The sequence below is a fragment of the Notolepis coatsorum genome, assembly GCF_963971535.1.
Source record: "Notolepis coatsorum genome assembly, chromosome: 19".
NCBI classification, from domain to species: Eukaryota; Metazoa; Chordata; class Actinopteri; order Aulopiformes; family Paralepididae; genus Notolepis; species Notolepis coatsorum.
The window spans coordinates 5,044,197-5,060,053 of NC_140183.1; the positions used below are offsets into that span (position 1 = coordinate 5,044,197).

Below are 15,857 nucleotides of genomic sequence, written 5' to 3' on the forward strand. Positions count from 1 at the left end.
TGCAGAAAACGATTTCCTCATTGACTCCAATGCATTCCGCGGAAATTTCTCTTCCTGTTTGCGCTCGTAACTTTTCACCTAAATGCCTGATTCGGTCATTCCCACGTGGGGTATCATTGGAAAGCCAGACTCATTGGTTACAACCCTGTTTTCGAGATCACCAAATGATTGACGGAGGTAGAGGCTCCGTCAAGAGTCGGGAGTGGTATTTGAAAATGTTTTAAGTCTGCCGAGTACTTCGGCGCACGCCTCACATATCGGCATGTAACTCGAGAACCGCTGAACGGATTTTTTCGCCTGAAACGGCAATAATTTCCGCAATCGGCAGATGATTGACAGTTCTAGAGCGCCAGGAGTCCGGGGTGGTAATCTGATGCTCACGCGTAAAAAGTTGCACGCCTGACATATCGTCATGTAACTCGAGAAGCGAGGCGCAGATTTGGTCGAGTGAGGTGGCATTCAAACGGCAAATATAGCAAATATAGCATTTATATGTTCAGTGAAAAATTTTGCCCGCTCGCAAAGTGCCGTGACTTTTGTCTGTTCCGCCGGCGGGCACGACAGCCCACATATGGGCCGTTGCATGTTAAGAGGATTTGCGAGAAATCGTTGGTGATTGTGTTCACGGATTTAAATAATAATAATAAATACAATGTTCGTAAGTACAGTACCTTTGTAATTATCTCACACATTTACAAAAATCCCCGTCCGGATTTCTGAACATGTGAAACGGTCTTCGTCGGTGGCCAAAATCAACGCAGCTGGGTTCCCCATGAATGAAAAATGTCACTCATTCTTAAACTGGAAGCGCGTTCTCGTACACCTGAATTTGCATACAGACACGCCCCGTCAGCTCCTTATAAGGCGAGGGCCGTGTGCAAAACAGCGAGAGGCTCAACATTGCATCTACTCTGTGCTGACCCCCATATGCAACAGGTAGTGCGGAACCGATTTGCGACTGATCTAAATTAGATTAGATTCAAATGTATTGTCATTATACAGCACAAGTACAATACAACATCCAACCAGAGTGCAAATGTAACAGTACAGTGCAATAGTAACATACAATGCACAGGTGATGAAACTGCTAAAAGGCTTCATTTTGGATAAATAGTTGGTGATAAACACTGCAAACTAAATAAATAAGAAGTAGCCCAATCGCCGTGGATATAGCTATAGTGGAATGGACTGCAGTAATACCGTAATTCCTCTAATAGTAACCCCGGCTTGTATTTGTTTCAACTGTAGCGGGTACCAGGCTTGTATTAGGAGGAGGCCTGTATAAGAGGGAGGCCTATATTTCAAATTTTGAAACGGATCATAATGAATAAATCAACATTTTGTGTCAGTTTGAACCCAGTAAAATGTACTGGGTTCATTTATTGAAACCAAGTACTGTATGAAATAGTAAACAGTGCAATTACAGGTGGTCACTGGTCATTTCAACGTTTTCAAAGTGAAATCAAGTAACTAGCTCAGTATGCAGCTCAGTATATTAGTAACCCGGCTTGTATTAGGAGGCCGGCTTATAATTGCTTAGCTCAAGAGCGCACCCGGCCATTAATAGAGACCCGGCTTGTATTTGAGACCCGGTTACTATTAGAGGAATTACGGTATGCCATATACCGTCTTGTTCTCTATAGTATTATTTATTGTTGGTTTGATTTATCTCTCTTGCTTAGAAATAAATAAATGCACGGAGAAACGACTTAGTGAGGCAGGCTCAGCACACACACACACACACACATACTGAATATGTGCAAAATTAATCGTTCCAGCAAAGTAGGCTTATATTATCCTAATGACTTGTTTTATTATTATATTATATTTTTTATTTTATATTATATTTATTATTATAGTAGTAAGTCCTACTGTAGAACATGACATCTTAGCGTGACATTACATTTAGTAGTGTCAATACTGAACAACTCTCAAGGCCACCTCCTGCTCCGTCTGCGGTCATGAACCAGGGGGGCAGTGCATTATTATAATAATAATAATAATAATAATAATAATAATAATAATAATAATAATAATAATAATAATAATAATAATAATAATAATAATAATAATAATAATAATAAGTCATTAGGATAATATAAGCCTACTTTGTTGGAACGATTCATTACACACGTATACTGTGTGTGTGTGTGTGTGTGTGTGTGTGTGTGTGTGTGTGTGTGTGTGTGTGTGTGTGTGTGTGTGTGTGTGTGTGTGTGTGTGTGTGTGTGTGTGTGTGTGTGTGTGTGTGTGTGTGTGTGTGTGTGTGTGTGTGTGTGTGTGTGTGTGTGTGTGTGTGTGTGTGCGTGCGTGTGCGTGCAGGGCTCCAATATGAATTTATTTAATGCACCAACCAGTGATTGTAACGTTTCCAGCACACATTCTTTTCATCAGCCACCAATCAGACATCAGTCTGAAGAACACATAATGCTTGAAACATTACATCTCCAACATACTCCTACTTGTGTTTGTAGGTCCCAGCTGGTGTTTGATTGGGTCTCTGATCGGTGGGCGGGGCTTCCAGTGCCTGGAGGATGGAACCTTTTCCCCGCTGCATTGTGACATCACGTCCTGTTGGTGTGTGTCTGAGAATGGACAGGAAGTGCCCCAGACCAGAATGCTTCGTAGCACAGGAACACCTCCGTCATGTGACCGTAAGCAGTGAGAGATGTAGCTAGAGATAAATAAATACCCATGGATATTTCCTATGATTCCTCTGGATTACCCATGACGCCTTTGGATTACTCAAGACTAACTATTTAGGGTTGAAAGTCTGTTAAAACTTCTTTAATCTTTAGAAAATTCAAGAAAATGAACTCCTCCTTCTCTTCTCCTTCAGGCCCCCTCTGCCCTGAGCCATCGGTTACCCATGGTGCACTGCTCTGCCATTCGGTTGCAGGAGGCAGGCAGAACTGTGACCTCACCTGTTACCATGGCTACCAGAATGCACTTCCTGTCAGCAGCTTCCTCTGTGATGTTGAAAGTCAGAAGTGGGAGACAGACGCACCATTAGTAGGAGCCTGTCAGAGTGAGGCCCTGACCTATAACCCCTAACCTCTGCTGAATTCTAACCCTTAACTGTTCTGCATAACAGTGTAGTCTGTCCCTACCCTTGAAACTAACATTTTAAACTAACAATATATACATATTTGTATTTCAACACCGTAATGTCAATCTGTCGTCATCTGTACAATCAGTTCATTACATTTACAATAATTTCTACCTCATATTGTTTCAGCTTGATATGACATTAGTTTAATATCGTACTAGTATAGTATATGTCTAGTTAGCTAGTTAATTAACAGTTGGCTAATAGGGCGGCTAGGTGGTGTAGTGGGCAAGGCGCTCGCCACTCTCGGCGTTGCTACCAGCTTGGCTGGTCGTTCATACTAACACAATTGGCAGTGTTAGGGGTGGGAAAGCTGGTGGGTGGGTCCTGGTCGTTGTAAACAGCGACTCCTACAGTTCGGTCGGGGCGCCTGCTCAGCGAGGATAGGATCTAAGGGGGGTAGTGTGATCCTTCCACACGTTACACCCTCTCAGTGAGAGTCCGCGCTGCCAGGTGAAAAGAAGCAGTTGATTGGCTACACATGTGTCAGAGGAAGCACGTGATAGCCTCCACTCTCCCAGACCGACTGTAGGGGGGTAGGTGTGCAGCGACCAGGAAGGGGATTGGGAATTGGCATAACGACTAACATTGGGTTGGGAGAAAAACGGAAGAAAAAGGAGGGGGGAAAAGATATATATAAAAAAAAAAAAAAAAACAGTTGGCTAATAATTAGCCATGGTTAGCTTCTTATAGCTTTTTATATCAAGAACGTCTTGATAAGACCATTTTGAAATACAAATTAACTTTATCATGTTAATTGTTCAACCTGCAATTAGGATTGGAACAGATTTCACATGGAACAACTTTTTCTCTTAAACCAGCCTGGACCAGTTTAATCATTTATATTGTTGGTCTACACGTCCTTACCGTCCTTACTCTGTGTGTGTTGTGTGTTGTGTGTTGTGTGTTGTGTGTGTGTGTGTGTGTGTGTGTGTGTGTGTGTGTGTGTGTGTGTGTGTGTGTGTGTGTGTGTGTATTTATTTAATTTTTTCAGGGTCCCAGCCCTTCCAGACAGTGATGTCATCGGTAGAGTTCCTACTGTCTCTCTCTGAAGATCAGACCTGTTCCCCTCTGCTCTCACACCTCCCCAATCAGATCCTCAGCAACATGGCCACCAGGGGCCTCTGCTCGCTACAGGTTAGACCAGTGGTCGAGCTACACTATGCTTGCTAATTATGCCAACATTAGTTGATAACAGATGAAGGAGCCGTCTGCCAACAAACATGTTGTTTCATCAGAGAACACATTTTAGTTTTTTTTTACAGACGCATGTTATGCCTCATATATCATATATATATATGCCTCAGGCTGCTTTTGTATATAAGAATTTGTTATTAATTGCTTGCCTGGGTAAATAAAGGTTAAATCAAATAAAATAAAATGTATACAGCTCTTGGGTTGGCTCGTGGCTCTCAGAGTTTGGTTACAAGTGAATTAATTATTGCAACCGCAACATCGCAATTTCCTGGAGGGACTGTTATGTGATTGGTCGTGTCTGTCAGTGAGTGTGTGTGCGTGCAGCATATCTCGTCAACTAAAAGGCTGATGTAATGGCAGAATTTCTTTGGACTTTCGTTTACCATTTCGTTTTCAGTGCGTGCAGCAATAAGGTTTCAGACTTGTGTCCAATGGCTAACACAAATCTGTATCCACAATTATGACGTACACTCACGGACTCCGGGATACGTTTGAAGGTTCTTTACTCTCATTTGGGCAGTCACAAAATATACAACATCGTTCTTCATAGGATATATAGACCGGACTAGGATCAATGGACTACGGTCAAAAAGTTATGTGCTTCCTAACTGCACGGGCACTGTCTCACAACTAACTAGACAATACATGTTCACGGCATATCAAGACTCTCACACATGCGCAATAACACATCTAAAGTACATTTATCATTCATTCTTAGAATAATTCGCAACTAAATTATAAATATGGCTTATAGCATACCACAGCATTACAAATTAAACTACTGCTCGTTTTCTATGCAATAACTAAATATATAAAATACAGATATAATCAAAATATGACTTTTCAAGATTTGGCTCTTACAGCTGAGGTGGACACTTTTTTTTTAAATCGGTCAAATCCTTACTATGCTTCCCATCACCTTCCCTTTGCTTCCCATCACCTCCCCTTTGCTTCCTATCACACTTCCTATGCTTCCCATCACACATCCTATGCTTCCCATCACACTTCCTGTGCTTCCTATCACCCTTCCTGTGCTTCTTAACATGCTTCCTATGCTTCTGACTATTGATTATTGATTATTCAAGATTATTAGTGTAATATTAGCGTCCATGTAAATGCATCTATTGACAGGCGTCTCCAAAACATAGTGACTAACCCTATAACCTTGACCCTGACCCTGATGTCTCTCCAGCTGCCTGCCTCCAGCACCATGGTGTCTCTGTGTGATGACTCATCTGTTCATCTCCAGTGTGACAGTGGTGGCATCATAAGGTTAAAGGTCAAATGGGAAGCTGCTTTGTCTGATCTACCGACCTCTGACTTCTCCAACCTCCATGACTTAGGTAAGACCACACTATAATGACCTCTGACCTCCATGACTTGGGTAAGACCAGACTATTATTTACCTCTTGCTTCCAATACCTATAGGTAAGACCACACTATTAACCAAGATAAAACTAGACAAACACAGAACAGATATCTGAAGACACAGTTCAGTTCAACAACGGATTCCACACCACTGGTTCGATGCTGTCACCACACTATACAGAAACACCGTGTTGTGTTGTGTTAACATAGCTTGGTGTTGGTTAGGGTTTGGCGTTTGGATAACCTTCTCCTGGCTGGCAACCAAAAGGTATATGCATTGACTTCTTCTGTACATGATAATGTATTGTGACTGGTAGGTATTTAACAGTAGCCTATTTTTCAGTAGCTTGATGTGTTGTTTATCCAGGAATAGTAATATTTTATGTATATGAATTAGGGGTGTGCATCTCACCCTCTGAGTCCGATTTGATGCACATCTTCTGTCACCTTTTAAACAGCCCACCCATACACACAGTAATGCAATACTGAACCTCACCCTAAAACAGCCCACCCTCTATGTCAGTGTTTTTTACTGTTATATTGTGATGTTTCTGACTGATACTGTATATTGTGATGTTTCTGACTGATACTGTATATTGTGATGTTTCTGACTGATATGAATTGGATGTTTATCCTTTTGTGTTGTGTATGTCCAGTAATGTCCATTGTTTTTTCTACCAGATGTGTTGCTAAACGAGACCAACTTTCTGGCCGGGCTGCAAGGCCTCCTGGGTAGTTACCACTTTGTCTCGTCATCTGAGCCCCAACTAGTTTCGATGGCACTACCACGTTTTGGCTGTTCCCATGGTTACCACCCAGACACTGAGGGCACAGGATGCGGTAAGTCAGTTGGCAGAACGGGAGAAGTCGCATGCCTACTCCTAATATCTGCTAACCGGGTGACCTGAGCTACACAAGGTGCAGCATTGGCACACGTACTGCCCCCCCCCCCCCCCCCCCCCTAGTAGACTAGAGCAGCACAGGCTTACTGCCGCATAGGGGTGGGAATCACCAGAGGCCTCACGATACGATACTATCACGATACTTTTTTTTTTTAAATACTTTATTTCTCAGTTTACTATAGACAAGAACAGACAAACAAAAAGGAGGAGACAAAACAAAAATAAACAGACATAACAAAACTAAAAAAACTAAAAAACTAAAAAGACTGCCAGACAGGAAAATAAAATAACAGTGTGACTTAACTCAAACTATCACGATACTTGAGTCACGGTACGATAGTATTTTATTCGATCTTAATATCCTATACACTCTCACGGACCTCGGTGTTACCATTGGAACTCATTCTGAGACCTCGAGAGTGCAATGCCGGCCGAATTCTGCTAGGTGGCAGTGTCGCCTACCCTTTGAAACCTTATTTCACACTGTGTGTTACATTTTATATGGTCCGGGCGGAGAATTTGGACCCAGGTAAGTGAAACGCTTCATTCGAGCCCCTTGGAACACGTCCAGCACACTTGATGCATATTTTGTGCCATTTCATGTCAGAGACCCGATGGACATCAATACTGGAAATAGTAATCAGACAATTGGAATATTCATTTTGGAATAACTCCTAGCAAAGGTAAGGACTACCGTAATTTTCGGACTATAAGCCGCGCCTTTTCCCCCCATTTTTCGACCCTGCGGCTTATATAACGGTGCGGCTTATATGTGACTCGACATGACCAAACCCGAAAATGTAAAAATCAAAATATTGCTTTTTTGACTGAATTGAAATGTTATTTATCTGTTCCCTTATTTGCTAAACTTAATACAACTTGTAAATGAGTTAATTATTGTTATTTGTCCAACTGTATTGTGTCCCAATGCTGGTGGGAAGACTGTAATTAAACATTAAAACACCTGCGGCTAGGGGGGGCAGGTGGCGCACGGAGATTACGTTCGTCACCAACACCGGGAGACACTAGGATTCGCCTGTTCGAATCCAGCTCCCGGCGTTGCTATCAGCTTGGCTGCCCTCTCACACTGATACAATTGGCTGTATCAGGGGGTGGGAAAGCTGAAGGGTGGGTCCTGGGCGTTGTGGACAGCGACCCCTACAGTTCGGTCGGGGCGCCTGCTCAGCGAGGGTTGGAACTGAGGAGAGATAGTGTGGCCTCCCACACGCTACACTCTCCCCGGTGAGAACCTGCGTGGCCAGGTTGGCCTGCCCCAGGCTGCACATGCGTCGGAGGAAAGCATGTGACAGTCTCCGGTCTCCCGGACCAACAGTAGGGGAAAGTACGCAACAACCAGGAAGGGTGGGATGGGAGAAAAATCGGGAAAAAGGAGGGAAAAAAAAAAATAATAAAAAAAAACACCTGCGGCTTATAGTCCAGTGCGGCTTATATATGTACACATCATTCAATTTAGCTGCTGCGACTTATATTCAGGTGTGGCTTATAGTGCGAAAATTACGGTATATGACATCAATCCTACTTTGATCCTACAATGATTTCACATCGATCGCAACGATCAATGTATGTAGTATTCAAAGCGTATGCCGTTGCTGATGATCAGAGCATCACAAAACAACCCCCCCCCCCCTTTGATGCCTTCATGATGAAACATAATACCTGTTATATACCTTTGATTTGGAAATAATATCGTGTCCAGACGAGCAATGTGAACGACTTTCGCAAAATGCACATAGCGCTCCATAACGCTTCCAGGAATTAGCCCGGATCACTCTGAAACTATACAATATTCACCACGGGATAACACGCAAACGTATACATGAAACAATTAACTATTTTTTACATATTGGACTAACAATAGTGTCTGTCAAATGAGCCGGACTATTTTCTCCATAGCTATAATATAGAAACAATAGATCCACAAAGATCGTGAAATGTCGTGAAAATTGGCAATGGAAAGCTGCCGTTAGAAGAGAAGAGATGGGGCGTGGCTATGGCGTTGAATGAGTTAATGAGGAAGTGCCTCATTTGCATTATATAAACATAGAATTCTGAAAAAACGTGCAATATATTTTTTCTTAGTTTATATGTACTGTACATAACAAACTGGGAAAGTTTCATAGTGATATCTATTCAAATATTTATTTTGTCTATTAGGGGGTACTGTCTCGCCGTAACAAAGCGAGGAGGGGGAAGCTGGGCAGCCCTGTCTTCTAGTTCCTCTTTCCAAGACAAAGGAGTCAGAAAGATAGGGTCTGAATTACTAAACTATCTTCAAAGCAAAAATGTCCCAAGGTTTTGTATACTGCACATCAAATCCCACTATCATTGACTTAGTCTCGTCCTTAGTTATCTGTTCTAGCATATGAAAGGTCCTTCTTATGCTGTCCAACGTTTTTCTTTGTTTGATAAATCTCATCTGATCTATATGGATGAGGTTTCTCCAGTCTACAAATTATTTAGATCCATTTTTAGCTGGTAATCCAAATTGACAACACTGCTCATTTTTTCCCTCCTTTGGACTGAAATGATTGCCTCCCTCCAAGTGGGTTGAATTTCTCCTTCCTGTAAGATCCAGTGAAATGTGTATACTAGAGATAGTCGTTGCCTTAATAACTTGTACAACTTGTAACACAATTCAATTCAATGGCAGAAATTGGTTGTACTATGTATTTAAATTTTGTGAGCTTGTAAATATGGGTAATTAAAAAAGAAAATCATACATTGTACATACATATTGTCTCCACTCTCCAGCTGTAAACAATGAAGGCATCTTATGTCATGGTTTTGACCATAGGCCTACTATACATTGAGGGTTCAACACTGCACGACAAGTTGCAAAGTAGAGTAAGAGGGGGGAGAGAGAGAGAGAGAGAGAGAGAGAGAGAGAGAGAGAGAGAGAGAGAGAGAGAGAGAGAGAGAGAGGAGAGAGAGAGAGAGAGAGAGAGAGAGAGAGAGAGAGAGAGAGAGAGAGAGAGAGAGGTAAAGTGTCAGACAGCACAACAAAACACACCCAACAATGAAGGAAAAAACCCTAACATGACAGTACTGGCACTTTTTTTTTCTGCTTCAAATCAATAAGACCATTGACCATTGGATCCATCCCTCAGTCTCTGTCTATCTCTCTCTCTCCCTCCAGTGGTGTGTCCTGCTGGTAGCTTCTCCAAGGAGGGGGAATGTCGTCCCTGTGCTCAGGGGACCTATCAGGATGAAGAGGGGCGGGACTTCTGCAACAAGTGTACCAAAGGCACCACAGCTATTGGTGCATCATCTGTCAGTCAATGTGAGTACCCTACCCATCCCCTGCTGTCCAGTACAGTCTGCTAACAGCATTCAGCTAACATGCTAAAACAGTCTGCTAGCAGCATTCAGCTAACATGCTAAAACAGTCTGCTAGCAGCATTCAGCTAACATGCTAGCATTGCTACGTTATAGACGGGTTTCTTGTTTTTGTCAGACTCTGTGTGGGTATGCATCAAGGAGGCAAAAAGGAACATAATCCTGGTCATAACAATGGGGCAGACTATATATTTAGCATTTCTTAGCTATGCTAGCATTCTAAACAATCAGTCCATGCCAAAGCTAGATTTGTAAAAGGTGAAAGACTCACACTCACAGCCATGCTGATTTGGCTAAATTACATCCAGCCGGTTTTTGTTTTAAACAACTTTTAGTCAGAGGAGTGCCTGTGTTGGCATTACAAAGTTATTAATTCTGGTCGTGTTAGACTGTTGATGGCTAATAGGTAAGCATTACTACCAGTCTCTTTGTGTTGTTTAGTCATCAAATACTACTTTTTTTTTTTTGACCACATAATTGATTATTGAGCATTTAATTAACCAGCATTAGCTATAACATTATGGTAGCTGACATAGCAGCTGCTCCAGGGTTTGGTAGGTAATGTCAGCCCTAAAGCTTACTAACAGCAAGAGAGGATGCTACACACCTACATTGTGGGATAGATGGACACTTTTCATGACATCATTCATGGGGGAAGCCATGCTTTATACCGCCGCCTTTACTACCATTTGTCTCACTCTGTTGGATGGACCAACCTGGTTGTCAGTCGAGCTCTTATGGAACTGAAAGGTCTCTGAATACCTGAATGATTTTATAATGTTTATGTCCATGGTCTGGTTGGAGAATGTATGGACAGAAATAAATAATTTTGTGTGTGTGTGTGTGTGTGTGTGTGTCAGGTGTGACAGAGTGCCAGAGGCGGGACTTACGGTGTTCTGATAGTGGAGACTTCCTGTCAGCTCAGCATGACTTCCTTTCTGGTCACTGGAGGTGTGTCACCACAGAGGGGGAGGAGCTAGAATGGACCAATAGCAATGCACCGCTGTCTGATGAGGCGTGTACAGGTACACACACACACACACACACCTTGGCAGCAGTGAGGGTGTCCTTGGAAGCAGAGAGGTGTTTGTAGGCTTCTTGGTGGACTGAGTTTTCTTGGTGAGTCGCTGGGGGCCAGTCTGTTTCACTGTGCCAAGCTCAGGTGTGAACCAAGGTGCCGAGGTATTGAAGGAGACGGTTTGTAAACATGTAAACAAAAATGTTATTATTATTAACGGAAAACAACAAGTCTGATGCTTGATTCTTCTCTCGGATCGACACTATACACTATATAACTATATAGTTAGTAATGGTTTGGGCTGAAACTACAACAACATTGACTGTACCTGTGTCAATGTGAAGGTTAACACAATGGCGCCCGACCACGGAGATCTCTGTGTTTCGATTCCACCCGTTGTGGACAGAAGCACGGATATATCCGTGGCAAGTTGTTATTGCTTTTATTCCATTTTAATAACCTATTCAAGGTCGCCGAGCGGCACTGCAGATTTACCCTACTCTTTGAATTTGCCAAAGTGCAATACCGGCCAGATCCTCTTAGGGGGCGCTATCGCCATAATGCAGTGTGCCCTGTGGCTGAACGGATCGTTATTTTCTTTTGACTTTCAATGGAGATTTCAGTTAGCAGGATTCTGGATGTGCAGCATGTAGCTTGGATTACGTTTTGGATTGCGGATTTCACTATGCAATAAGGGGATTTATCATCAGCCAATGGACATATCGATCTACCAGATGGCGATCGATAACGGGGACATGCTCGGGGGGATCCCACCGGCCCACGGTAAGATCTTTTTCACGTAAAGTACATCCCGATCAGGCCTTGTTTTGATAGCCATCCATCCGATCAATGAATGAGGCTAACGCGGTTATTGGTAATCAATAATCAGAAACGACGTCCCCCGCCCCCCCCCCCCCCCCTTTCATGCATACATGCTTGAGGATCGTGCCGATCATATGCAGTTTGAGTTATTTCTGTAGCATATGTATAACGGAAATGCCATTGGATATAGCGTTAGCAGCTATTAGCCTTGTATCTCGCCTCCCAGGAAATATCCTAGCCGAAATCCCGTATAACGCTTATATTCACGGCGCTATAAAATGAGAACGTATTGATGAATTTTTTTTCTTCTTTAAGCCATTTTGAATTGGGACGGTTTATGGTCTCAATTGACAATGAGAATGGACAGATAGCAATACTATAAAGTATAGATTTAGCTCTACAAACAGCCCCACGTCTGTTTACATTTGCCGGTCCTCTAGAGATTTATTAGACGCATCCCAATGGCCCCGAATGTGTTAATGGTTTGGGCTGAAACTACAACAACATTGACTGCACCTGTGTCAGTGTGAAGGTTAATGGTTTGTCCTTGGCTGTAGTGCTGATGGGCTTCGAGGCTGTTCCTGGGTCAGATCTGACCGACGCTGAAGACACAGAAACCCTGCTATCTCAGACGTCCAACCTCCAAGCCTGTCTACAAGGTAACACACACACACACACACACACACACACACACACACACACACACACACACACACACACACACACACACACACTGAATACATTTCTGTTTTTGTTCTGAAACGCATTCTTTTGAAGTTGTTTTATTATGTGTTTCTGATTGGCTGGTTAATTTGTTCTATGTACTGTATGTATATGTGTGTGTGTGTGTGTGTGTGTGTGTATTATGTGTGTGTGTTTTTCAGCGTGTGCTGTGGAGACATCTTGCCAGCATGTGTTGCTGTTCACTGAGGAGGGACAGATTCACTGTGACCTGTACAGCACACACACACACTGCAATACCACACAACAGGTACACACACACACACACACACACACACACACACACACACACACACACACACACACACACACACACACACACACACACACACACACACACACACATGCATACATACATACATTCTAACTGGTATTTGTCTGTCACCAGGCCAGGGGGTTTCTGGGTAATGCCCAAGCAGAGCTGTTTGATAGGCTGAACTGCTCTTTGGGGGTGAGGGGCGGAGCTTCAGACCGACTGGTCATCAGGAAGAAAGGTATGTAACTACAGTACATTTTATTCAATATATAATAATAATAATGATAATCATAATAATACGTTTGAATCTAGAACTCAGTCGCTTTACATTAAGAGGTGGAGGTAGTGAGACAAATGCCATATAAGCATGATAACACAAACACACAAGGATGGATGGGGGGCTAAGAGAAGGCAGTGGAGGTCTCTTAGGATTGGGGTGATGTGGTGCCAGGATTTGTTGTGTTAGAAATAGGGTGTATACATTCTGGACCATTTGAAGTCTATTGATGGAGCGATGTAGAGGAAATGGGAGGATGGGAGGAAATTAAGGCATCGATACATTTTTCAGCAGCAGGACATGTGAGAGGGCAGGAGTCAATGTGAGAGAGGGGTGGGTTGTGGGGGAATATGGTGATGCGGTATATCTGAGTTTTACCAGCACAGAACCCTGGGGAACATCTTGTGTGACTGTGGATGTGACAGAGTGGTTCTGTTTGAGACCAGAGCCAGCTGAGTGCAGTGCCTTCAATACCGATTGGAAGATAAGATTTGGCACAATCCATAAATCTGCGAATTGGCTATAATAAGGTAATTTATAAGCCTGCTATTCTATATTCTATAATAATATTTCAAATAGCATTGGTCTGGATGGGAGAATTCAGTACTGTATCTACAACACCTTCTGTTTAGTCATCTTCCCTTTATTCATTTCCTTAGATTTCTTGTACACGTGATCTCAAGAAGGTACTGAACAAGATCAGTGGCAGTTTTTCATGTCTGGTCATTTTTAGCATGGTGTTATTCACTGTCAAAGATGCAAAGAAAAATCATAATTCATATTATCCTTTGTTTCATCACAATTTAAGCAAGCCTAGTAACACAATACACAATATTTCTGACACTGGGAATACATTCACTGAGGTCCATAGATGTCCCTAGATAACAAGAACTAACACTGTGGTTTGAAATAAAACGATTGAATCTTGAGAACATGCAAATGGACCTTGTAGAAGGAGCAATATTCCATTTACTTAGGTATGTATTTTAGGCGGATTCTCATAAAATAGGGCTCCGGGCTTAACAGGTTAAAACCTATTTCTTTGCTCAGGCATTTAAATGAAACATCAGGGACATCCTGACACAAATTGTACTTTACCTGCACTTGTCTTACCCTGCCTACTTGTATACACTTCCTATCAAATTCATGTGTCTGTTCTATGCTAATTTGATCTCACTGCCTCCCATGCACTGTAATTTTAAGAGCACTGCTCTGTTGTAATTCAAAACTGATTAAGAGCAATGCACTGCTCTGTTATATTTTTATTGAACTATTTTATCACACTTTTTAATTTTCACTGATGCACTGCTTTGTTGTACTGTATGTTAAATACCCTGTTGTATGTCCGTTCTATTTGATTATTTTTAGCCTATTTTTAAACTGAATCAAACCGCACTTTTTTTTTTAACTCTGTCTATTAAATTTGTATTATTTGTATTACTGAATGAAACTGTAAACAGAGAGGCCTATTGGGATGCTAGATCCTAATGTGAAACACTGTGATTTACCTTACCTTACCTTATCTTTTTATCTTTTTTATGCTCGCTTATGCCTGTATTTTTCACTGTTGTGAAGCACTTTGAACTGCAACTTCTGTATGAAAAGTGCTATACAAATAAAGTTATTATTATTATTATTATTATTATTATTATTATTATTATTATTATTATTATTATTATTATTATTATTATTATTATTATTATTATTATTATTATTATTATTATTATTATTATTATTATTATTATTATTATTATTATTATCCTATCAACACTGCAAATCGGGATCAGACATTGCAGCATTCTGTCAGGCTTTGTGCCTCCTGGTGGCATATAACAGAACAGCAGTCAACCGCAAAATTAACCGCATTGGCAGAATGGTATACAGATCTGTCTGCTCCATCTGTACGTCTCCATAATCCAGAGACATAGTTTGGGAGGGTGGAGACTGAGATGGTAAGAATGGGCTGTATGGCTAATAGAACAGTTTTTGTTTCTGTGGTTTCATTCAGGACATGAGTTCTTGACGCATCTCCAGAATGGTTTTGAGCGGCTGACATTCAGGAAGGCTGATTCTGGAGTTTTCCGTACGCTGGTGTTTCCCTCTGAGGGAACCTTTCTTTCTGATGTCCATCGTTTCTGTCAGGACCAGTGTAGCCGTGACGCCTGCTGTGATGGCTTCATCCTTAACCAGAACATTCTGAATGGAGGTGAGAGGCTTTTTAACTCTTTGACTGCCACGCTGTTTTTCCATCTGTAATCCCTGGCGCCAGCGTTTTTTGACCATTTTCACGATGTTTGCAGACCCATCGTATATTCTATATTATAGCTATGGAGACAGTACTATGGCTCATTTGAAATATGTATACTCCAACAGGGAAAAAAACTTTTAGTTCTACATACCTTCGTTCCTGCGCTATCCTATCAAAATAATCCAGTTCCGTTTCCTGGAACGCGAGATATGCCTTTTTTTGTGCGCATACGCACATTTCATGCGGGTTGCTCGCCTGCCACCTATATTATTTCCAGGTCAAAGTTAACATGACCATAGTAGAATGTTTCTCAAACCATGGGGGGGGGGGGGGGGGGGGCCCTTCACGGAATCATTTTCTGGGATCATTACAAAGGCATGTTTTATGATGGGGTTCGGTAAAATAGACGTTACCTTTGTCAGCAAGTCCACCAAAACCCTGTCCACTATCGTTACATCCAAACAGCCTGAAAATACTAGAATCCAACATAGTCTGGTGAAAATGCACCTTATGCTATGGATGGATCATCACCGTTTGTCCTCTTCATAATAATCTCCAATAG

At 42.0% G+C, this 15,857-nt stretch overlaps 1 protein-coding gene across 1 annotated transcript in view; it reads left to right on the forward strand.

Annotated features, from left to right (window-relative positions):
- tg (thyroglobulin) overlaps positions 1–15,857 on the forward strand; it is an 85,851-nt gene that overhangs the window by 32,827 nt on the left and 37,167 nt on the right. Inside the window, exons 17-27 of the mRNA XM_084336165.1 lie at positions 2,475–2,654; positions 2,840–3,028; positions 4,104–4,246; positions 5,499–5,649; positions 6,356–6,514; positions 9,734–9,877; positions 10,794–10,958; positions 12,331–12,432; positions 12,658–12,764; positions 12,903–13,008; positions 15,056–15,253. Of these exons, the coding sequence (XP_084192291.1) occupies positions 2,475–2,654; positions 2,840–3,028; positions 4,104–4,246; positions 5,499–5,649; positions 6,356–6,514; positions 9,734–9,877; positions 10,794–10,958; positions 12,331–12,432; positions 12,658–12,764; positions 12,903–13,008; positions 15,056–15,253 (1,644 nt within the window). The remainder of the gene's footprint in view (positions 1–2,474; positions 2,655–2,839; positions 3,029–4,103; positions 4,247–5,498; positions 5,650–6,355; positions 6,515–9,733; positions 9,878–10,793; positions 10,959–12,330; positions 12,433–12,657; positions 12,765–12,902; positions 13,009–15,055; positions 15,254–15,857) is intronic.